Below are 22,964 nucleotides of genomic sequence, written 5' to 3'. Positions count from 1 at the left end.
GAAGCATGCATAGTACCTATTTATCACTCCAGGAGGATTAAAGCCATTAAGTTTTTATTGATTTGTGCTTCATTCTATGAATTAGTGCTTGCTAGCCATAGAACCACATCCAACATGCTCTGGGGTGTCCACAACTTCTTAGACCCTAGAGAATCTGGGGGGAGTTGGGGATTACCCACAGTCACCAGTAGGATGCGGGCCTCTAAAATGAACTTCTTTATCTTCTACCTTATTGACACTCCAGAAATGCTTGTCTCCTGCTGTTGATGAATAATTTCAAAGTACTATGGATCATGCTGAAGAAAATGAAATCCCTGCTGCAACTCAGAGGTACCACGTGGAAAGGCCTATCTTCAGCCATCCAGTCCTCCAGGAGAGACTCCACACGAAGGACAAGGTCTCAGAATCCATTGGGGACAAGTTGAAGCAGGCATTCACGTACGTTGTCTTTATTGTATTATTCCCTACAGGAGAATCGAGGTCCATGTGAAAAGGAGATGTGTTGGTGAAATGGGGAGAAATGAGTGCTGAGCACTCTTGCTGCCCATAGTAGTGCATGCAGTGTTAGACGCTGATGGGAAACAGGTTTCATCAGTGTCTTCTGTGCTCTCTGAATTCCCACTATGCCTTGCATCATGTGTAAAGATTCCTATATACTACACATCGTTCGAAAGGAAGTGTGTTCTTTATCTGACATATTTAACTGTAACCCCTCTGTACATCACCTTTACAATGGCTTCAATAAATGGAAAAAAAATGCTAATTCTCCACACACTACTGACAGAGCTACCTCTTCCCTTTGTCCCCCAGGAAGGTTCCAGCATGATCTTCTTTCCTATCTCTGATCCACACTTGCTTAGCAGTCATTTGAATGATCTACTGTGAATTTTTTTCACTCATGCATGGATATAGAGAAAGCTAAATGGCTTGGGGTGAATTTCATGCAAAGGTTCCTAATTTCTAACTTTGTCTGTCTTTATCTTCTCAGATGTACTCCTAAAAAAATTAGGAATATCATCTATATGTTCTTGCCCATTACTAAATGGTTGCCAGCTTATAAGTTCAAGGAGTATGTGCTGGGAGACTTGGTCTCAGGGATAAGCACTGGAGTGCTTCAGCTTCCTCAAGGTTAGTAGGATGAATGAATTTCTTCCAGCATTTCTTTTTTTAATTCTCTTGCTAGCTTAACCCTTAAAACTTAACTTTCAGGGGATTTCCTAAGAGAAAATGGCAACGCTGTTTTGCAGATCAACACAGCAGTTGGCATCCTTTCACCTCTTGCTAAGTCAGTCAGCATGTGGGTTTGAAGAACTTAAAATATTAATTTATTCATCTAAACACATGGAGGGTGGGTTGGACATGACTTTACGGCTAAGATACTGAGTTAGATGTGAGAGCAGGAGGAAGAGGGGTGATCAGGAATGACACCCCCCCCCAGTTTTCTGTAGGAAACCTCTGAGGGATAGACATACAATTACAGACACAATGGATATGGCCATGATAGAATTGAAAGGTAAGTTTGAAGACATTAAATTCAAGATGCTTCTGATAGAAAGAGAGAAAGTTTGGTGTGTCTTGTAGATGTCTTGTAGATTGACTAGATGGTAGACTAAAGAGAGTGAAATGGCCTGCAGAGATCAATGTGGGAATCTTGGACATTTATACAGCATTAAAACCATGAAAGAAGACCAGGACAACTGGGGACAGTGTCCAGTGATAAGGACAGGAGCCTAATCAAACTCTGAATAGTATTAAAGTTAAGTAGAGAAGAAAGTGCCAGTGGAATAGATGGAAAAGAAGTATCTGGAACTGGGCATGGTGGCTCACACCTGTAATCCATGCTATTCAGAAGGCTGAGATCTGATTACTGTGGTTAAAAGCCAGCATGAACAAGAAAGTCCATGAGACTCTTATCTCCAGTTAACTACCAAGCCTGCCAGAAGTGGAGCTGTGGCTCAAGTGGTAAAGCACTAGTCTTGAGCACATGAAAGCTCAAGGACAGCACCCAGGTCCAGAGTTCAAGTCACAGGATCAGCACAAAAAAATCATATCTGTGAGGAAGAGGAAGACCAAGAGCAAATGTAATTATACAAAGGAAGGGATTGTTTCAAAACATGGAAGGTCAGATGTTGCTCACAGTGATCATCCACAATCAAATTTATATCAAAAAGTTTTCTTTTACATAGTCTATTGATTATCACTATTCAATAAAGACAGATACATTTGAAAAACAAAATATAGCAGGGATAAATAGCTAAAGGCTAGTAATCAAATGTATTGTGACTGATGTATAATATTAAATTTATGAAAAGATTTTTTGTTAAGCATGACAGATGGAATACATAGTTTTTTTCTCTAATTCATTTTAAATCTCTCTAAAATGTCAGTAAATAAGAGAGAAATGGGCTGGAAATGTGGCTTAGTGGTAGAGTGCTTGCCTAGCAGGCATGAAGCCCTGCATTTGATTCCTCAGTACCACATAAACAAAAAAGCCTGGAAGTGGTGCTATGGCTCAAATGGTAGAGTGATAGCCTTGAGCAAAAGGAAGACAGGGACAGTGCTCAGGCCTTGAGTTCAAGCCCCAGGACTGGCAAAAAAAAAGGAGAGAGAAATGGTATGAATTAACCACGACAAAGAGAAAGGAAATGAGACTCAGTGATGGTGGTGGGAAAATGATAGAAAGCCCAGCTGGCATGGTGCTACATGCCTGCAAGCCCAGCTACTCAGGAGGCAGACCTTGGGAAGATAAACATGTAAGGCCAAACACAGAAAAGATTTAAGATTCTATTTAATGAATACTAAAGCAAAAGGAACTAGAGATGTGGCTCAGGTGGTAGAGTGCTTCCTAACAACTGCAAGGCCATGAGTTCAAATCCCAGTTCTACAAAAGGAAAGCAGGAAGACAAGAAGAATTGAAGGGAGGAGAAAGGGAGGAGAGAGGAGGGGAGGAAAGGGGAGGGTAGAGGAGAGGTGGGAAGGGAAAGGGAGGGGAAGGAAGGGAAAGCAAGAGAAGGGAAGGAAAGGAAAAGGAGGGAAGAGAAGGGGAGGGAAGGGGAAAGGAGGTGAGGGAAAAGAGAAACCATGAACAAGTGATAATTAAGCTACCAGAGAGCAGGAAACTGAAATTTACAAACCACCTTGAAGAATACCAGGGACCTGAAGGCTCTAAATTGTTGTCAAAGCTGGGAGCCAGACAAGGGCCTAAAAAGAAGAGATTGGCCAAATATCTGTGTAAGTAGCACAAAAATACTATGCATGGATTGAGAAAGTGAAAATATGGAGCTATCAGGATGAAGGAAAAGCATATGTTCAACTGTGGGCAGACAAAGGCTCCTCCCTCGCCCTGCTAAGCAACAAGTGCCTGCAACCAGACCTACCCAGCGGGCACTGGTAACTCACACCTGTAATCCTAGCTACTCAGGAGCCTGGGACTCAGAGAACTGTAATTTGCAGCTAGCAGGAAAAGCTCACTAGACTTCACCTCCAAAATAACAAGTGAAAAGCAGAACTGGAGAATGGCTCAAGTAGAGAGTGCTTGCTAAGCAAGCACAGAGCCCTGAGTTCAAACTCCAGTACCACCAAAAAAAAAAACCAAAATTTCTTAAACAGCTCAATGCAGGTGGTAAACTCTTCCCAGACAAAAAATTATATCATGAGAACTTGAAGTCCCCTAGTGAAGAAATTGGCCAGTCATCAAATTGCCCAACAATAAATCCCATCCATAAACAAAGTGAAACAAAGCATATGAAGCTTCAAGAAAGAGAAAGACCAAACCACCCTGAAAGGATATCATCTGAAACAAAAGATAGAAAGGAAAAATTCTTAGAAACAGAAAAGTGCATTGAATCCACAACACAAGAGCAAGAGGGTATTTTTCAAGTTGTTATTATAAAGGTAAAGTGCAGAGCAGTTCTAGTTACACAAGTCAGGTAAAGAACTAACTTCTTCTTCCTTCCCTTGCTTGCTCCCAGCTTTTCCCTCCCAGTTCCACCCAAGAGGGTACTTTTGAAAAGAGCATTAGAGAAAAAGAACTCGTAGGAACTACAGAATGTGATGATGGTGGGAATCATCTTTCACAGTTCTCACAGATCAGGATTTGGAAAGGTCTCACTGGGCTGAAAAACTCTTCGTGCACTGGCAGAAAGGAAATGGCAGAGAGCACTGTCTCAGCCTGGCCTCTCATGGGGTTGCACTGGGGTTGAGGTGGAAGGGCAGGCAGCTAAGACACACTGGCTTATGTTCATTACAATGGATTTCACCTGATCATTGGAGTGAGCAAAGCAAGAAGAAAAGACATGTGTCTTTGTCCCTCTGCTTTATAATGGTCTCTCCTCTGCTTTTGAACCCACAGGCCTGGCCTTCGCAATGCTGGCTGCTGTTCCTCCCATATTCGGCCTCTACTCTTCGTTTTATCCTGTTATCATGTATTGTTTTCTTGGAACCTCCAGACACATATCAATAGGTAAATGGTTGTACTTGATATTCTAACACATTTCCTTTTCGATTTCCAAGCTTTACAATGTGCCAAAGAAATAATTGTTTCCAAAGCATCGGCTTATTTATAAGTTCTGTTGTTTTGTGTATAATGGGGGTTTGAAAATATATATGCCTCTCAGCTGAGGACATAAATCAGTGATGCTGCTTGCTAGACAAGCATCAGGACCTGGGTTCTATGCCTAGCACTAAGAAGAAAATACACATTCATATACATCTCTCTCACACACACACCTACACACATACATACACACAAAGCAGGATTTCTAAAAGTAGTGCCTTTCTTATCATTTTTAGGACAATAAAAAGGACACTTGTTGAGACCTGTAGAATGAAATACATGTTTTATTTCCTAATATGATTTGCTTCTGTCTGCCTTTTCCTTCTTATTTATTTTAATAGTGTTACTTCATGTTTCTGCTATGCACATGTACCATTTTCTCCATATTTTAGACTGAATTGTACATGTTTCCTTTTTAGTGCATTTTTGGATCAGATTCAAATGAATTTCATAGTAGTAACAATGTTTTATAAGAGGAACATCCATGCAATGTTTTAAATGTCTGTGGCTGGGTAGCAAATGTCCCTACACAACATCTGGCAACATATATTATATATACATACATATATGTGTGTATCTATGTATTATAAAAAGATGATTAAATGGTGGTGGTGTTTGGTTTTGCTTTGGGTTTCTTTTTTCTTTATTGGGTGGATGGGCAAAGGGAAGTGTAGGAAGGGCTGGAGGCATTTAGTATACACTATGTGGAAAATGAACTATTTATCTGGAGGGCAGGGAAGGGGGGGGGGCAGAAACTGGGGAAAAGTGAATGATGACATTGTCCACAAACAAAATGTGTTCCTTACCTGACTTATGAAATGGTAGCCCCTCTATATAACACCTTAATAATGACAATAAAGAGCCAGGCATGGTAGCTCACACCTGTAATCCTAGCTACTCAGGAGGCTGAGATTTGAGGATCATAGTTCAAAGCCAGTCCAGGCAGAAAAGTCCCCCTGAGAATCTTATCTCCAATGAGCCCCTCAAAAACTAGAAGTAGCACTATGGCTCAAGTAGTAGAATGCTAGCCTTGAGCAAAATGAGGCTCAGGGACAGGGCCGAGGCCCTGAGTTCAAGCCCCACAACTAACTAGATAGATGGACAGATAGATATAGATATATTGATATATAGAGAGATATAGATTGACAATATATAAACAATAAAGTTGTAATTTTAAAAATATAATTTTTAAAATTTTTAAATAAACTGGGGCTGGGGATGAAGCTCAGAACAGTTGCCAACAAGTCTAAGGCCCTAAATTTAATACCTAGCACCATACATGCTTGCATACATACATACATACATACATATATACATCTCATTTCTCAGTGCCTACATGTCAGCTCTTGGGAGGGTTCATCTGGGCAGGTCTTCTCTCTTACCCCCTCCCTTCTCCCTCTTCTTCCTTGCACATAATGGCCAGGTTTTAGCATCATTTTAACAGCTTCTTGATTAGAAGTCACATCACTTTGTGTGATATTGCCTCAGTCACATGGTCACTTCTGATCTATTCTTTCAGTTGCTAACAAGTCATAAATTCATTCAAATTCAAGGACAGAAGAACTAGCTCTTAGGTGGGGAAATGTCCTGGTCCTGAGAGCCTGTGTGTGAGGGAACAAACTTTGTGGTCAGTTTTGGAAAATACAGTGTGTTCACACATACTCGTGTCAGGACACTCAAGGAGGGCAGTACAGTTTTAAGAATTAGCACTGGACCTATGTCTCTTACTGCATTTCTTACACATTGGCCACTGCCACATGAGGTGTACTGGATATAATTTCCCTGAACCCCTGAACAGGAATCATTCAACTCATCCCATCCGTTAAGCTTCCTTGAGTCCCTGAACAAGTATCATTAACACTTCATCATTTCAGGTCCTTTTGCTGTTATTAGCTTGATGATTGGTGGTGTGGCTGTTCGGTTAGTACCCGATGACATAGTCATTCCTGGAGGAGTGAATACCACCAATGGTACAGAAGCCAGAGATGCCTTGAGGGTCAAAGTTGCCATGTCTGTGACCTTACTCTCAGGAATCATTCAGGTAAGGCTCAAAGATGGGGAAATGGGTTCTGGTGTGTTTTAATACTAAATACCTAGTCAATAATCTGGGCTGGTCTTAGTACAAGGTAGTCAGGATTAGCCAGCAAATTCCCGAGCTCAAGGTTTATTTACATCACTCAGGGCTGCCAGCCCAACTGCAGGCTTTATTTACAAGGAGGAGTGTCCAACGACTCTGCATTAGGTACTTTAGAGATCCCAAGAGCAAGACAAGTTTGAAATAGAGCATTGTTAGTTCTGGAAGGAGGACATCCCCTGTCTGCTTGGGGAGGAATGGCTAGTGATCGTGCCCTGTGGTTGACATGAAGCATGATGCTGGTTCCATGGGACCAAGAGGGCAAGAGGATGGCCAGTGCCCTGGGGGCCTCCAGCCACTGCAGACCTTCCATTATTTCCTCCATTGCCGTTCATTGATTTATTAACTTTGAGCTGTTGCAGGTTCAAGTCTGTAGTGGTAGAAAGTAGTCCACAAAGAACTTTGATATGCTTTCAGTTGGCCATAACTTCCTAACCTGCCATGTGATTTGTTTTGTTTCTTTTGTCATTGAAAAAACAAATCAGTTCTGTCTAGGTGTCTGTAGGTTTGGATTCGTGGCCATCTACCTCACAGAGCCTCTGGTCCGTGGATTCACCACTGCAGCGGCTGTACATGTCTTCACCTCCATGTTAAAATACCTGTTCGGGGTTAAAACAAAGCGGTACAGTGGGATCTTTTCAGTGGTGTATGTAAGTAAGCAAATCAAATCCTGATCTCTCAGGACTAACTTTCCCTTCTTTATTCCCCTTGCCACACACTTCTTGTGTATCTCTGTCATCTCCATGGCTCATTTTACTTTTGTTACAAGAATTTACAGAGAAGGAAATGCCATAGAAAAGAATTATTCATTGTAAGGATTTCTGAGAAGAGAGCTATAAGGGTTAAATTCTAAAATCCCATGTTATTGATATATGATTCTGCCTACTTCACAAGGAATTTTTTGGTAGGTGATGCAATTTTGGTGGCACAGTCAACTAACTGGGTAAAGGGATAGCTTTTTCTTAAGACCACATTATAGGTAGGGCTGGGAATGTGGCTTAGCAGTATAGTGTTACCTAGCATGCATGAAGCCCTGGGTTGGATTCCTCAGCACCACATTAAAAAAAAAGCTGGAAGTGGTACTGTGGCTCAAGTAGTGCTAGTCTTGAACAAAAGGAAGCCAGAGACAGTTCTCAGGCCCCGAGTTCAAGCCCCAGGACTTGAAAAAAAAAAAAAAAGACCACATTATGTGCTTTTGGACAGTGGTAAATAATTGAAATATAGTGGAAGTACAGAACTCTGAAAAACTGCTCAGTCAAGAAAATAATAATAATAAGCTACAGAAATTTAATTAACACAAAATCAGTTTGATATAATAAAATATTCATATATCCTTTATGCAATTCAGAGAAGACATAAATTAATTACAAGCACAGTGAGAATAATAATACCTGAGCAGTTGAAATTGATTATTTATATGAAACTAATTAGAAAAATCTAAAATTCAACAGTTTTATAAAATACAAAATAACTAGAAATCAATAGTTAAATATATTTTCAAAAGTCATGTACACTTAGAAAAGGAAGAAATAGTTAAATTTCTCCTTCCTTCCTTCCTTTCTTCCTTCCTTCCTTCCTTCTTTCCTTTCTTCCTTCCTTCCTTCCTTCCTTCCTTCCTTCCTTCCTTCCTTCCTTTTTCTTTCTTTCATGCCGGTCCTGGGCCTTGAACTCAGGGCCTGGGTGCTGTCACTGTTTTTTGCTCAAGGGCAGTGCTCTACCACTGGAGAAACAGCTCCACTTCTGGCTTTTTTCTTTTTTGGTAGTTAATTGGAGATAAGAATCTTGTGGGTTGGCTTTGAACCTTGACCCTCAGATCTCAGATCTAGGATTACAGATATGAGCCATCAGCACCCAGCTCAGAAAACACATTTCTGAATGCCCCATAGATAAAGATGAAACTAGGAAATGCCTAGAACCAGTTGACAGTGAAATAACCCATACCACAGTTTGAGAGATGCTGCTTGCTATTACAGGTATTTATATGTCAGACCTTACTTAGCACTAGGACACAGCTAATGCTAATAGACACTGAGCTATTAATAAATCCTAAATCACGTAAATATGAAGTTAATTACAAATTACAATAGGTGCTGTGAAGAAAAAGTACAGGCTACAGTGAAGATCAAATAGGGTGACCTTCAGTTTAGGCATCCAGAAAAATCTCATTGAAGAAGTTAGCATTGAAATTTGAGTCCTTGATTAGGTTAACATGAAATCAAGCTGCAAGGGTATTCCCTAAATAGTTGTATTTCCTGGAAAAATGCTGCAGTGGTACTCACTAGGCACCATATTGAAAATGGTAATTGGAAAGGGAGGGGAATACTCGGGGGCGGGGATTACACTGTCGAAAAAGAAATATACTCTTCACCTGACTTATGTGACTGTAACTCCTCTGCACATCACGTTTATAATAAAAACTTTGAAACTGAAGAAATGGTTTTCTATGATAGCTAAACATGTACTTGTTTTAGCCTAAGACTTCTCAAAGTGCCTTGTCCCAAGAAGATGTAATATTGAAAGATGCTGTAAGCATCTACAGGAAAGGACACAGGGCTTGGGTTGGAGGGAGTCGGCTAGGTTGGGGTTCCCATGAGAAAATGACTATATTTGGAAATCCCAGACAGTGACTTCAGCCTGTCACCACAGGGATTCTTGTCTAACTCTCCTGTCCTTCTGCCCCAGTGTCACTCTCCACACTTCAAAGCCACATGTCTTCTTCTTTACCTGTTAACAATAATTTCTCAATTTTTGAGCTGCAGAAAGCTTTTCCGAGTGTCTAACCTCAGCATTACTTTGCTGATGTCCACCCTTAAATCATTTCCCAATGTTTAAAGCTAAAGATGTGTGTGTGCGTGTGTGTGCACATGCCAGTACTAGAGCTTGAACTTGGGGACTGGGCACTTTCCCTGAGCTTTTTCATTCAAGATTGGGTGCTCGACCACTAAAACCACAGCTCTAGAAATAATAATAGTCTCAACAACTTTCCTGCCTAGTCTGGCCTTGAGCTGCGACCCTCAGCCTCCTAAGTAGCTAGGATTACAGGGGTAAGCCACCAGTGCCCAGTTAGCTCAAAGCTATGTTTTCTGAATTTTATAATAACTATGTCAAGATATCAGCACGTCAAAAATAAAACTATGTTTATTAGATGAGTTATAATCACAAAAGTATATGACAAAGTAAAAATGTCTTCTAATTGGCATAAGCCACAAAGAAATATCAGCGTATGGACTTTTTTTTCTTTGCTTTTATGCTGGGGATTGAACCCAAGGTCTTGTACATACTAAGTATGACCATCTATCATGGAATCATATTCCCACTCTCCTTCCCTCTTCCTGTCCCCCCTTCAGGGTGAGCTCACCTGAATTGTGTGAAGATATTTCATTGTGGCAGAATACATATAACAAAATACACCACTTGAATTATACAATTCAGTGGGTTTATTTATTTACAGTAGTGTGTAATCATAAGACCATCCTTGTCCAGTCCTTCTCCTCATCCTAAACAGAAGCTCCACACCCATTAGATAGGTGCTGCCCATGCCCTTCTGCCCAGCCCTGATGACCTCTAGCCCATGACCTCTGTGATCATGAATTGTCTGACCTAGGTTCTCCCTGTGTGTTGAGTCATGTCATTTTTTGATATAAACATCCAGTGTTCCTTGTGTTGCAGAGTACAGTTGCTGTGTTGCAGAATGTTAAAAACCTGAACGTGTGTTCCCTAGGCGTCGGCCTGATGGTTTTTGGTTTGCTCTTGGGTGGCAAGGAGTTTAATGAGAGATTTAAAGAGAAACTTCCAGCACCCATTCCTTTAGAGTTCTTTGCGGTAAGTCCTCAACGGGCTGGTGGTCTGTTCAGCTCCCACAACCCCATGCGCCTGGCTTCATGAGGGATTCTGATGTGAGAGATATGGAGAGTCACAGGGTCTCCTTTACTCCTGGGTCTTCCAAGAGAACTAAAAAGGGCTAAAAAGAAAAAAAATCATTAAAAATTAAAACAAATGAAGCAGGCACCAATGGCTCATATCTTTGATACTGACTACTCAGAGGCTGAGATCTAAAGATTGCACTTTGAAGCCACCTAAGGCAGGAAATTCCATGAACCCTTACCTCCAATTAATCAGCAAAAAGCTGGAGCTGTGGCTCAAGTGGTAGAGCATCAGCCTTTGGCAAAAAGCTCAGGGATATCACCCAGCCTCTGAGTTCAAGCCCCCAGTACCAGCAAAAAAACAAAAAAGATAGTTGAAGACTATGTGTCCAAAATTGTAATGTGTTACTGAGAATGATGGAACTTGAGGGTATTTATTTTTATTATCTAATTCTTTTGTAAAGAGTACATACTACTTTGGTAACTAAAATTTAAAAGGCTGGAGGTGTGGCTCACCAGGATCAAACCAGTTTATCAAGGGCAAGGCCCTGAGTTCAAACCCTAGTACTGACAAAAGAAAAGAAAAAAGAATAAAAGGTCTCAATCTTTCTCATTTCCATGCCATTTTCAAGCCAAACTAAATACCTTAGTGTTCAATTTAGTAAGTAGTTACAATCAAAATATTAATACATATTTATGGCCAACAGTAGGTTTTGGTAAATACATACATACATGCATATATACATACATACATTTGTACATAAAATGATTACAATATTTTACTATAAATTAATGTGCACAATATTTTATTAAGTTTTCAGTAATCATAGCTATTTATTCATGTGTACACATTGTGGGCACTGCCCAAATCCTCAGCCTTGGGATCAGAGTAGACACCATTCCCTCACCTCCTGGTCATATGGGTAATTTAAATTACCCATCTCAGCAAAACATGAGTCATCTATGGACTGATGCTCAAACCCTTACCTACCTTCCAACTACAAGTGTGCAGGGTTGCTCTGCCTCCCTGAATCCTTTCAAATTCAAATCCTTTTGGCACCTGAGGTTCCAAAGTGAATAATTTGGGTGCTACAAAAATTAAACTTAAAATCTATACTTGTTGTCCAACCCTACTAGTACATTTCTGTAGTCCTAGGTCTGTGGAGACTGAGACAGGATCATGAGTTCAGGGCCAACCTGGGTTACATAGTCAATAGCTTTTTCCAGAAAAGCAAAACAAAACCAATAGTTGTCTGGTCCAAATTTAGCCAGATTAAAAAACAAAGTCTTCAGATTTGAAAACAAGTGGTTGGTATAGATCACAGAAACAAAATCCCTACACCTCTCAGACAGCTGTGAGAGGCTGGGGAAAAGCTGCTGAATTGGTGCTGCTGGCCTAGAAAAAGAGGTGCCAAGAGAATTCTGAATTCTGTCGTTCGTTATGATGATGGGCAATTGTGAACCATCATCATATACCCAAAGGTGAACCCCAAAGAGGCCTTTCAGCCCACTAGCCACACACCTCAACAGGAGGAGAATAGAGGGAAAAGAATGCAACTCTAGAACTCCAGAAAACCAGACTGCTTTTAGTTATGGGAGGTAGCCAGTGATGTTAGAATTACTGAACGTTAACAGTAAGTCCCCTTAAGTCTGAATGCTTTTGACCTTCCTTGAGAAATAATTTGGCTTGGTTAGCAAATTCTTTGATGCTGGTTTTTGTGCCATTTGAGTATTCCTGTCTAAGGTTATATTTGGATTTGTGTCTGTTTCAGGTGGTCATGGGCACAGGCATTTCAGCTGGATTTAACTTGCAAGAATCATACAACGTGGATGTGGTTGGAACACTTCCGCTGGGGTAGGAAATAGTTTATCTGAAGTAACAGTCAAGCAACAGTCATGGGTGTGCTGTTCCTACTTCCTGCAATAGCATCTTAGGATGGAAAATGATTGCCTTCTCAGCTAGCAAATAATTGAGGGCTTGAAGGCTTTGAGGCATACATGGTGGTGTGTATGTGTGTGTTTATTGTGGCTTTTAAAAAGCACTGCACAAAGTTTACCATCGCAACTAGTTTTAAGTATACACTCTAGAAGGATGCACTCTAGGATTAAGTATACACTCTAGGATTGAGTACTTTCAATGTGTGAAACAAATCTCTGGGACTTTTTATTCTTCAAATGTGAAACTGTATACCGTTAAACAACTCCCTCCTTCTCCATCCCTCTGCCCCTGATAACCACTGTTCTTTTCAGTTTCCATGAATTTGACTACTTTTGGTTGTTTATCAGTTGAGCCATATAGAATTTCATGACAGACTTGTTTCACTTGACAGTATTCTCAAGGTTTGTGCATGCTATAGCATATGACAGTGTTTTCTTTCCTTTTAAAAGCTGAGTAATATTCCATTGTGTGTGCATAGGCTGTGTTTTGTTTCTCCATCCATCCTTCTATAGTTATGTGGGTTGTTTCCACCACTTGGCTATTATAAATAATGCTATTCTTGGCATGGTCTTTAAGACCCAGCTTTTGATTCTATTCTATACTCCAGATGTAGAATTACTGGACACTGTAGCACATCTGAGTTGAAAGGAATTTTTTTAGGAATCCCCATATTAGTTTCCATAGCAGTGGCACCATTTTAGAATCCCATGGAATGGAAAATGTTTTTTTTTGTTGTTGTTGTTGTTGTTTTCTTCTACTTTCCTTAATAGGTCTTTAAAATCACTCCTTAAATGACCCAGTAACAAGGAGAAAAAGACCTAAATCCCAGTCTACCTTTATTAGCGTGGCTGTGGGAAGGTCACTTACCTTTGCAAAGCTTCAGCTTCCTTGCCTGTCAGGTGGGCATAGTAGTGTGCACTCATCGCCAGAGCAGCAGTGAGAGCATAGGAGGCAGGGATTTAGAGTAGGTGCTACTGCACTCCCAGCATACATCCCAAACAGGCTGGTTGAAGCTTCAGGGGCTTATTATTCTAGCAGAGTTTATATTTTAGGTCTTACATGTTTTTTTTACCTACACTGCCTAACTCCATATTTTTTTGCCAGTCCTGGGGCTTGAATTCAGGGCCTGAGCATTGTCCCTGGCTTCCTTTTGCTCAAAGCTAGCACTCTACCACTTGAGCCACAGAGGCACTTCTGGCTTTTTCTGTGTATCTGATACTGAGGATTTGAACCCAGGACTTCATGCCTGCTAGGCAAGCACTCTACCACTAAGCTACATTCCTAGCCCCTAACTCCACATTTTTATCATTTGCTACTCTCTTTATGTTTGAAGGAGCAAGAGTAGTTACCACCTCTGATTCCCCCCACTCTCTTTTTTTCTCTCTGTCTCTCTCTCTGTTTCTGTCTCTCTCTGTGTTTCTCTCTCTCTTCCTCTCTCTCTCTCTCTCTCTCTCTCTCTCTCTCTCTCTCTCTCTCTCTCTCTCTCTCTCTCTCTCTCTCTCTCTCTCTATCTGTTTCTCTCCCCTCTGGACTTCTGTCTCTGGCTTTCTATCCTCTGTACCATTGCTTTATCTCTTTTTCTCATCAACCTCTTCTCTCTGACAGAAGAACTGTCAGGCTTTTGTCAAACAGAACCCTCATATCCATTCTCTCTGACAGTGGGAGGCTACCTGGTTGTCACATTTCCCCACAGTGTTCTGTGGCAGAGTTCATCCCACGGAGCCATGTTAAGGGAGGAAAGTTACACTCTATAAACTTCAAAACAAAAAGTCATGTTACTTATGGTGATTCAGTGTTAAGCTATAATATAGCAATTGCATTTTTGTTTCAATTTCAGTGGACTTGAAACATTCAAAAATGTACTTTTCAGCACTACTGGGGATTAAACTCAGGGTCTTAGGCTACATTCAGGGTCTTAGTCATACATTCTACCACTTGAGCCACACCTCCAGTCCATTTTGGTTATTTTCAAGATAGAGTCCCATTTCATGCTCAGGCTAGCCTCTCCAGGCCAGCCTGGAGTATGATTCCCTTATTTTTGGCACTAGGATGTAAGGCATATACCACCATATCTAGCCATTGTGCTTCCCTTGAAGCTTGGGGTGCACCACCATCTCAAGCCACTGGTCAACATGGAATCTCACAAACTTTTCTCAAACTTTGATTGCCATTCTGTCTCTAAAGTTTGAGTCACTACAACCAGCTTGATAAAATACTTTTATATCTACCATCTCAGTTGATGTTTGTAATGACAATATAAATTATTATCTGTTTGTAAGAAAGCTTATTCCCATGTATCCAGTGTGCTTACTCAATGCTTTTCAGGTACTAGGGACTTTGCTGTTAAAATTAAAAAACCTGACACCAGGCTAAAAGTCCTTGCATTTGTGGAGTTGATAGTCCACTGAACATAGACAGTCATGTAATCACTAGTAGTAAGAAATGCTGTGAAAACAAGTGGAGCCAAGTATGGGACCAGAGGACTGGGGTTGCTGCTGTAGGTCAGGTAGCAGGGAAGGTGATATCTGAGAGAAATAAATGGGCCTCAGCACCTCGCTGGTGAGACCCAACCTGGACCTAGAACTTGGTATTCCGATAACCCACTCATGAGCTCTTTCCATTACCTCACCTCTGGATCTCTAGCACACTCCTGTGAAAAACATTAGTCTTTGATTGGAGCCAACAGATGATCCTATTTAGTTACTGCTCACAAGTACTTTGATTAAATAAAAAAATCCTGCATGTGCATTTCTCCTTTTAAAAGTATGTTGATATGTTAAAATTCATGGCACCACAATTGATTCTTAATAACTTCCTTTCCCTTTGCCTTGTATCTGGTATGTTGCTTTCCTTCTATATGTGATAGCTAAACTTAAATAAATAAAGAAGATTTTACCTTTCTGAAACTTGGCTACCTAGAAACCTTATCTTTTTGGGACATTGCCCAAAACTAGCAGGTAACAAATAGCTTACCTATCTAAGTAAATACAACCATACTGTTTTCCTTATCTGAGATTCTTAGTGCTATGCCGCATAACCCCAAAACAGCAACCACTCCTTACTCATAACTGTTTGGTCTTAGCTGAGTGCAGTCAGGATGCTGGTCTCACTTGGGTCCCTCCTGCAGATCAGGCATGGGAAGGTGTGGTTCTTGCTGGATGACCTAAGAGAGCTTCAGTCACACATGTGTGTCATGTCAGCCTGAGTGACAGTGACAGTTGGGGGCTGCCTGGTTGCACATTTCCCCACAGTATCCATACCATGGTAGCCACACTGCTTTACAGGGTGGCTTGTGTGACAAGAAAGAAGAGCATGGAATTTGCCAGACCTTCTAAAATTGAACTCCTCTGCACCATTTTCTGTTGTTCCAAGCATAATGGAGGGCCAGCCCTGATTCAGCAAGAGGGAAGACAGATTCCTCATCACCATAGGAGAATTCATGATCCCATGCAAGCATGAGAGGAGTGGTGTTGGCTGGGTTTGAAGACAAATGGCCACCCTCATCTATAGACATTCATAAATGCTTACATACCACAGAGCCCAGGAAGTAACAACTGACTTTCTTGATCTCATTCCAAAAGTAGTCCTTCTGACTATTGTTTTCCAGGCCTGAACCCACTGCAAGGGCTTCCCTAGTGGTTAATACATATGGAACCAAGTGCAGAGAAGAAAACTCATTTTATAGTCAGGCCCCTTAGTTTTAGTTTTCTGCGCCATCTTGGGAAAATCACTTCAGACCTGAAAACACCTGTTTTTCCCCTAAAAGTTGGGCTTCTTGGCACCAATCTTTATGGGAAGGTTGTGAAGAAAACTGAGATGGCTTTTAGGAAGCACATACTATGTCATGTAATATTAGAGGAAGCTCCTCTGGCCCTCCTTTCCTCACTCCAGAATTTGGATCTTCTTTCATGTCACCATGCTGTGTTGTAGTAAGAGAAGTAGGTGCAGACTGGCAGCTTTGTCGTGGTGTTCTTGGATTTAGAAGATGAACTGAATGACTGGGGATGAGTGGCTTCACCTTCCTAGGTCTTGTTTTCCAGAGCGGCAAAATAATGATTACAATATTGTCTCATTGACAAGGCTATCAGATATAATGAAATAAACACAGAATCTGTTACACAGGAAGCACTTAAAACCACTTCTGAATCTATTAGATGATTGTTACTATTATTCCATCCAATGAAGCAGGCTCCATTAGAAATCCTCTGTGGCTCCTTCCCTTCTAATAGTCCAGAGAACCCTATTATGTAACTTTAGAACAAGTATCCAAAATCCTAAGAATGGACAAAACCTGGGTTCCCTTAGATAGGACTCCAAGAATAGCACTTTGGGTTCTTCCACATTGCAAGTGAGACTGAAGGAGTCTAACCTTCTGCTGTTCATTTCTCATGGTAGAGAGCAATTGAAGGGACAATGACATAGGAAGGGATAATAGACTCAGAGTTCTCACTCTAATAGCAAGAGAGAAGAGTCAGTAATGTTACCAGGACAGAATTCTCCTTTAAGTTACCCAGTCCTACACCCTCCCCACCCTAAGACTGGCTCAGATGTCTTGTGGTATCTGAGCACTTCTCTGACCCTCTACTCTTCCCACTTCTGTGTCTTACTTACACCTCCCATCAGGGTGTCACATGGTATGAGATTACTCTGCTTATAAATAACCCAGCATCTGATCTCTGCTGATAACCCATCCCAGGAGATGCTGGCCCTCTGCAGTGTGGACCTGGGAAGAACCTCTCTCTCTGTGTGTCACAGGGGATGGAGGTCTCCTTTTTGCCATACCAGACAGAACAAATGGCAGGCATTGCTCACCTCTTTTGCACAAAATGACCCTCTCAAATGCTCCACTCTGGTCCTGTGCTGTCTTTCCCAGTGGTCACAACATTTGAACTAAAGTCAGCTTCATTTTTCAGGCTACTCCCTCCAGCCAACCCAGACACCAGCCTCTTCCACCTTGTGTATGTGGATGCCATTGCCATAGCCATCGTTGGATTTTCAGTGACCATCTCCATGGCCAAGACCTTGGCAAATAAACATGGCTACCAGGTGGATGGCAATCAGGTAAAAAACATCATCTATCTTGTGTTGTTTTCTACATGATGTCATTCTGCTACAATAACTATGTTCTGCTATAAGGAAACATTGACTAGATTTATGTGCCTTGATAGAAAACCCTTTGAGTGATGACTACATATTTAAAGCATGCATTTATTCCAAAGTGTAACTTGTGTTATTTATGATCACCAGATAAGGCAAACTCTAAAGAGTGGAATCCTCTCTCCCTCCTCACCTCAGGGTCAGGAGTCTACCTAGCTCTGTGAAGTTTGGGATGTGAAGTGCATGGTTGCTGTCCCCTAGAGATGGTTTCCTTAAGTGTAGAGGAGACACGGTAGACCCCACAACATGGGAGTCAACTATCTCTCTAAAACCATTTTTGCTCTACGGGAAGGGCTAGGACTGTTCATTAAACCTTGAATATGTAATTCATCACCCAAATTCCACAGAATTCTCTTTGAAGCCATTTTTTGCTTTTGTTTGACAACATAGCCACAGATAGGGCATTTGATCCAAACACCAGGGGCCATAATCTTATCATGACAGTACCTGCCCTGTGCATTTCTAAGGAGAAATCAAGAGTTCCACACCTTTGGTAACTTCAGTGATCACTAGAAACCCTTAAATAGCCTAGGAACGAAATGTGCTGGTCCCAGGAAGACACTGGCATGTGTTTGCTGTAAAGATGGTGATAGTTATACATCAAAGCCTTTCTTTTAAACAAAAAAATTATTTTCCCTTTTACCACATTCTTTTTCTTTTTTTTCAAGCACTATTTGTGTAGGAAAAAATTTTTCAGGAATAGGATGCATAGGAATCACAGCATTTATCTCCAACACAATAAAAATCCAAAGTATTTTTTTCTCCCACCATTAATTTTTACCTTGGTAATTTTTACCTTGATAATTTTATCGTGATAATTTTTACCTTGAGCTCACACTAAAGAATTTCTTATATCAGAAACACTAATGAAGAGACAGCTAGTAGTGGTGAGGATATATCTTAAGTGGCCAGTCCTGCTTTTCTTTCTGAAGATTCACTTATATCTTCTGTTGTTTTTTTCTCATGGAAAAGGAGCTCATTGCCCTAGGACTATGCAATTCCATTGGATCTCTCTTCCAGACCTTTTCAATTTCTTGCTCCTTGTCTCGAAGCCTGGTTCAGGAGGGAACTGGAGGGAAGACTCAAGTATGTATATAATATGTCTCTTTGAACCACTGGTTTGGGTAGTGATTAAATGTAAATCTCCTGATTCCATTCTGAACCCAAACAAAGATGCTCTGCCTGAAGATCCATGTTCCAGTGGGTTGTGTAGTGACTCAGAAAAAGGCATAATTGATTGAAGTGAATCACAAGGAACTGAATCTATAAGAAAGAGGTATAAGACCCAGTTGAATTGTAAAGCTATACAACAATCCATTTGCTACCAGTAAGCCTCAAATTTCAGACATGAGATACTGCCCTGAAAGCCTGACACCAAGTATGGGCAGGAAACCAGCACATCCAATTGAACTTTCTTCAGTGATCAAAACTTTCTTCAGTCTTTGCATCATCCAATGTGGCAGTACCTTGTGACTCTTGAGCACTCTAAATGTGGCTACTATTACTTATATCTGAAATAGTTTTATGTTTATTTTAGTCTTTAAACATTCTAATATCTACATGTGGAAAGTGGCTACCATATTGGACAGCAAATGCTTGTCTGAAACCTACTACCCCTAATGTGCCTTAGGTTGGCATCACACATCTTTCTCTCTTCTATGACAAAAGCATTTCTCTGAAGATACTCAAGCATTTCAGTTTCTGTTTGGAAGCTCTAAGAGGAGCAAATACTTCAAGAGGAGGGAGGGACAGAGTTGTAGGTTTATGTAATAGAAATAGTTTAGATAACTGATTTGAATCCATATTTTCTTGATTTTTCCACAATGATTACGGAAAGAACAAGACCAATCTATGTGCTGCCTCTTCTTCTACTCTCCTAACAGCCCCTCCAATGTGTCTTCTCTTATTCAGCTCGCTGGTTGTTTGGCCTCATTAATGATTCTGCTGGTCATACTAGCCACTGGATTCCTCTTTGAGTCACTACCTCAGGTATGTAGTATGTAGAATAATCTTGCTGTTTTATTTATTTTTCTTTTAGTGGCCATCCTATAGGCTTTTACTATAATCTTAACCAGACTGTATGGGTAAGAGCCAAGACTAGAACTAAGATCCTGCTCATAATCAACTGGCAGCTACCAGGACAGCTTGGGAAAGCCTTCTCCACATCCCTTAGTCTCATTTTTCTTGTCCACAAAGAAGGGGTTGTAGTGGCTGACTTCTAGGTTCTCTCTTTGACTTATGACTTTACATTTTTATTTAAAATGTGATAATGTCTAAACACATAAAACATTTATTTGCTGATATATTAATCCCAGGAGAGAGAAGAAAATAATAAGAAGACCATGGGTGAAATAATTCCTGAGTGCTACATTTAATTCTGAGGCTCTTCACTGCCACACAGTGTAGTTGAACAACTAAGACACAAAACCTGGTTTTCCAAGACCCATGGCTAATGGCTTCAAAGATGCCCTAAATACTACATAGGAAGTGAGTGGGGAGAAGAAGTGGATGGGGGCAGCAGGAGGACAGTGAAGGGCCCAGCAAAGGGGGCAGTGTGGAGAAAAGAGACTTGAGTGACGTGCTGTGTTTCAGGCTGTGCTGTCCGCCATTGTGATTGTCAACCTGAAAGGAATGTTTATGCAGTTCTCTGACCTCCCCTTCTTCTGGAGAACCAGCAAAATAGAGCTGGTAAGTGAAGGGAATGGTTAGGCTAACCTATCACAGCAGTGATGGTTATTAATGTTAAGGAAAATGTGAGAAAGAGAAGAATACAGCTGGTTGTTTTGTGCAGTACAGGCAAGTTGTTCTGTCCAGTTAGACAAGATAAACTCTATGTGTATGTGTGCATCGGTACTTGGGCTTGAAATCAAGGCTGCACATTGTCCCCTCTTTTTTGCTCAAGGCTAGAATTTTTAGCATGCTTCTCCATAAAGTTTTCTGACTTTCACTTAGACCATCTGGCTGACCACCTTTGTGTCCTCCTTGTTCCTGGGATTGGACTACGGTTTGATTACTGCTGTCATCATTGCTCTGCTGACTGTGATTTATAGAACTCAGAGGTGGGTATCAATCTCAAAGTAGATGTGGCTGTCCTGCCTTAGATTACTGCGAATAATGGTAATGAAGCAGTGGTGGTACTAAATTATCACAGTTACTGATCTGTCAGATACTTACAAAGATTAATACTCTGTAATTCCATCCTTACAACCGAGAGACTCCTATTTATCCTCATTTTACAATAAGGAAAATAAGTCCTCAAGTGATTGGGTAACTCGCACAAGATCACTGTGTAATGTGACAATGACATAAACGTGGGTTTTTATGAATCTAGAAACTGACATTTAGGCCACAGTTTATCATCTTTCATGATAAAATTGAAATATTTGGTTACATGTGTCTTGGTAGGTGCAAGCAAAGTAGTGTATGACAGGAATCAGAAGAAATACCAAAATAAAACCCACAAGAGCTTATGAAAAGAGACTCCCTTACCCCTGGTGTCAGTAGGAAAGTAATTGGGGACTGACTTTTGCTGGGAGCAGTCAGATTTAAGCCTACATAAACAAGGTGTCGGGACACTCTGGCTAATGAGGAGGGCCCATGCCTCCTCTGCCTGTTGAAATCCTCACCCTTGGAAGCCCAGCTTCCCCAGCCAGAGGGACCTCAATTCCCTCAAGTACCCACAGCGTCACTCCATGCAGGGACAGAATGGCACTAGGAATGTGCTATGTGAGAGACCTTCTGCAAAGGCAGCAGGCCAGGATCAAACGTTCCTGAATTTACTAACAAGTCTATGCACACCATGTTGAAGTCACATGCTGTCACTCTCTATCTCTAGTCCGAGCTACAAAGTCCTGGGACAGCTTCCTGACACTGATGTGTACATTGACATAGATGCATACGAGGAGGTAGGACTTGTTTTCTGATATTTAAAAAAAGAGTTCATGTTTTGCAATTGCTTAGTAAGTGTTTTTATCCAAGACAAAAAGTAAAAGTGAAAGGGTGGAGAGGAGAAGATTCTCAGTTTTTATATTTGTGTTCACTTTGGAGGAGGGAGGCAATTGCACTGCTCATTCTGAATATATTCAAATATGTCAAAATGTTCTGTGTTTTACTTCTCAGGTGAAAGAAATTCCTGGAATAAAGATATTCCAGATAAATGCTCCAATTTACTATGCAAACAGTGACTTATACAGCAATGCATTAAAAAGAAAGGTAAGTCACAAGAAATGATGAGTACTTGCTTCTCAGCAGGGGATTTTAGATTGACCGGGATGGCAGGGCCATTTGAATGTCTCAGTAACACCATCATACTATGTCATTGTCCCTCTCTTTTGTTTCCTTTCTCTTTATTGACCTTAGTGTACATTGAATATAGTGACCATATTTGCTCACCCTGCCTCCTTCTATTCTTAGGTCTCCAGTGTCTCCCCCTATCCACCCGAGAACATGTTTCAACTTCCTAGTATTCATTTTGTTAAATGATTTGTTCATTGTTCAAAACCGTTATACTTCTTTCCTTTTTTGACTGTGGTAAAGTATACATAACCTAAAATTCACCACTCAGTGAGTGACATTAAATACATTTATATGGTTGTGCAGCCATTGCCACTACTCATTATTTAAAATAATATATGTGTATATGCTCCCCTAAGAAAGTGAAAAAAATCTTAAACTTTCTTTGGGGGATATGTGGGTTCCTTTGGTTATGTTTATAATTCGACCTCCACTATCAACTGTAAAAGTCTTAAATATAAGAATCTGAGAACTTTAAGTGGTAATTAGCACTCTAAAACTTCTCTTTGATGGTTTGAGAAAAGAAAGTATAAGAAAATCTACTAATATTCTCTTAGGGGAGAAACTTAATTCAGGTTATCAAAGGCAAAATGGAACAGGGCTAGGCACAGAAGGAGAGAGTTGAAGATTTGGTGTGATTTGAGTGGGTCCCTGGCAGACATGGAGTGATTTTGTAACATTGCTCTTTTGTGAAGACTGGAGTGAACCCAGCTCTCATAATGGGTGCAAGAAGAAAGGCCATGAGAAAGTATGCTAAGGAAGTCGGAAATGCAAATATTGGCAACGCAACAGTGGTCAAAGTGGTGAGTGAGGTTATTCCACTATCATTCCCCTTTGTCTCTAGATCTGCATTGCCCTCCAAGTTACTAACAAGGTAAAGCCTGAAATAATCTATTCTGTGTGCATTAAAAGGATGTCATAACATTAGTTATGAGAATACTTCCAAAATAAATATTGAATACACTGCTTTGAAAAATAATAACTAAAAGGAAATCAGACCCAGAGCTTGAGGGCCTAGGCACT

At 40.7% G+C, this 22,964-nt stretch overlaps 1 protein-coding gene across 4 annotated transcripts in view; it reads left to right on the top strand.

Annotated features, from left to right (window-relative positions):
• The first annotated feature begins 286 nt into the window (after nucleotides 1–286).
• Nucleotides 287–22,964, top strand: part of Slc26a5 (solute carrier family 26 member 5) — a 29,741-nt gene continuing 7,063 nt past the window's right edge. Inside the window, exons 1-15 of one of the 4 annotated variants that reach the window (XM_048339850.1) lie at nucleotides 287–438; nucleotides 989–1,128; nucleotides 4,352–4,462; nucleotides 6,430–6,596; nucleotides 7,175–7,339; nucleotides 10,359–10,511; nucleotides 12,325–12,407; nucleotides 17,405–17,552; nucleotides 18,621–18,734; nucleotides 19,560–19,637; nucleotides 20,241–20,336; nucleotides 20,601–20,707; nucleotides 21,484–21,553; nucleotides 21,768–21,860; nucleotides 22,637–22,741. In XM_048339850.1, the coding sequence (XP_048195807.1) occupies nucleotides 287–438; nucleotides 989–1,128; nucleotides 4,352–4,462; nucleotides 6,430–6,596; nucleotides 7,175–7,339; nucleotides 10,359–10,511; nucleotides 12,325–12,407; nucleotides 17,405–17,552; nucleotides 18,621–18,734; nucleotides 19,560–19,637; nucleotides 20,241–20,336; nucleotides 20,601–20,707; nucleotides 21,484–21,553; nucleotides 21,768–21,860; nucleotides 22,637–22,741 (1,782 nt within the window). Of the gene's footprint in view, nucleotides 439–988; nucleotides 1,129–4,351; nucleotides 4,463–6,429; nucleotides 6,597–7,174; nucleotides 7,340–10,358; nucleotides 10,512–12,324; nucleotides 12,408–17,404; nucleotides 17,553–18,620; nucleotides 18,735–19,559; nucleotides 19,638–20,240; nucleotides 20,337–20,600; nucleotides 20,708–21,483; nucleotides 21,554–21,767; nucleotides 21,861–22,636; nucleotides 22,745–22,964 lie in introns of all 4 variants that reach the window. The other 3 variants (XM_048339849.1, XM_048339852.1, XM_048339851.1) reach the window with 3 other exon arrangements.

The sequence above is a fragment of the Perognathus longimembris genome, chromosome 2 (genome assembly GCF_023159225.1).
Source record: "Perognathus longimembris pacificus isolate PPM17 chromosome 2, ASM2315922v1, whole genome shotgun sequence".
NCBI lineage: Eukaryota > Metazoa > Chordata > Mammalia > Rodentia > Heteromyidae > Perognathus > Perognathus longimembris.
This window is presented reverse-complemented; position numbering and strand designations above follow the sequence as displayed.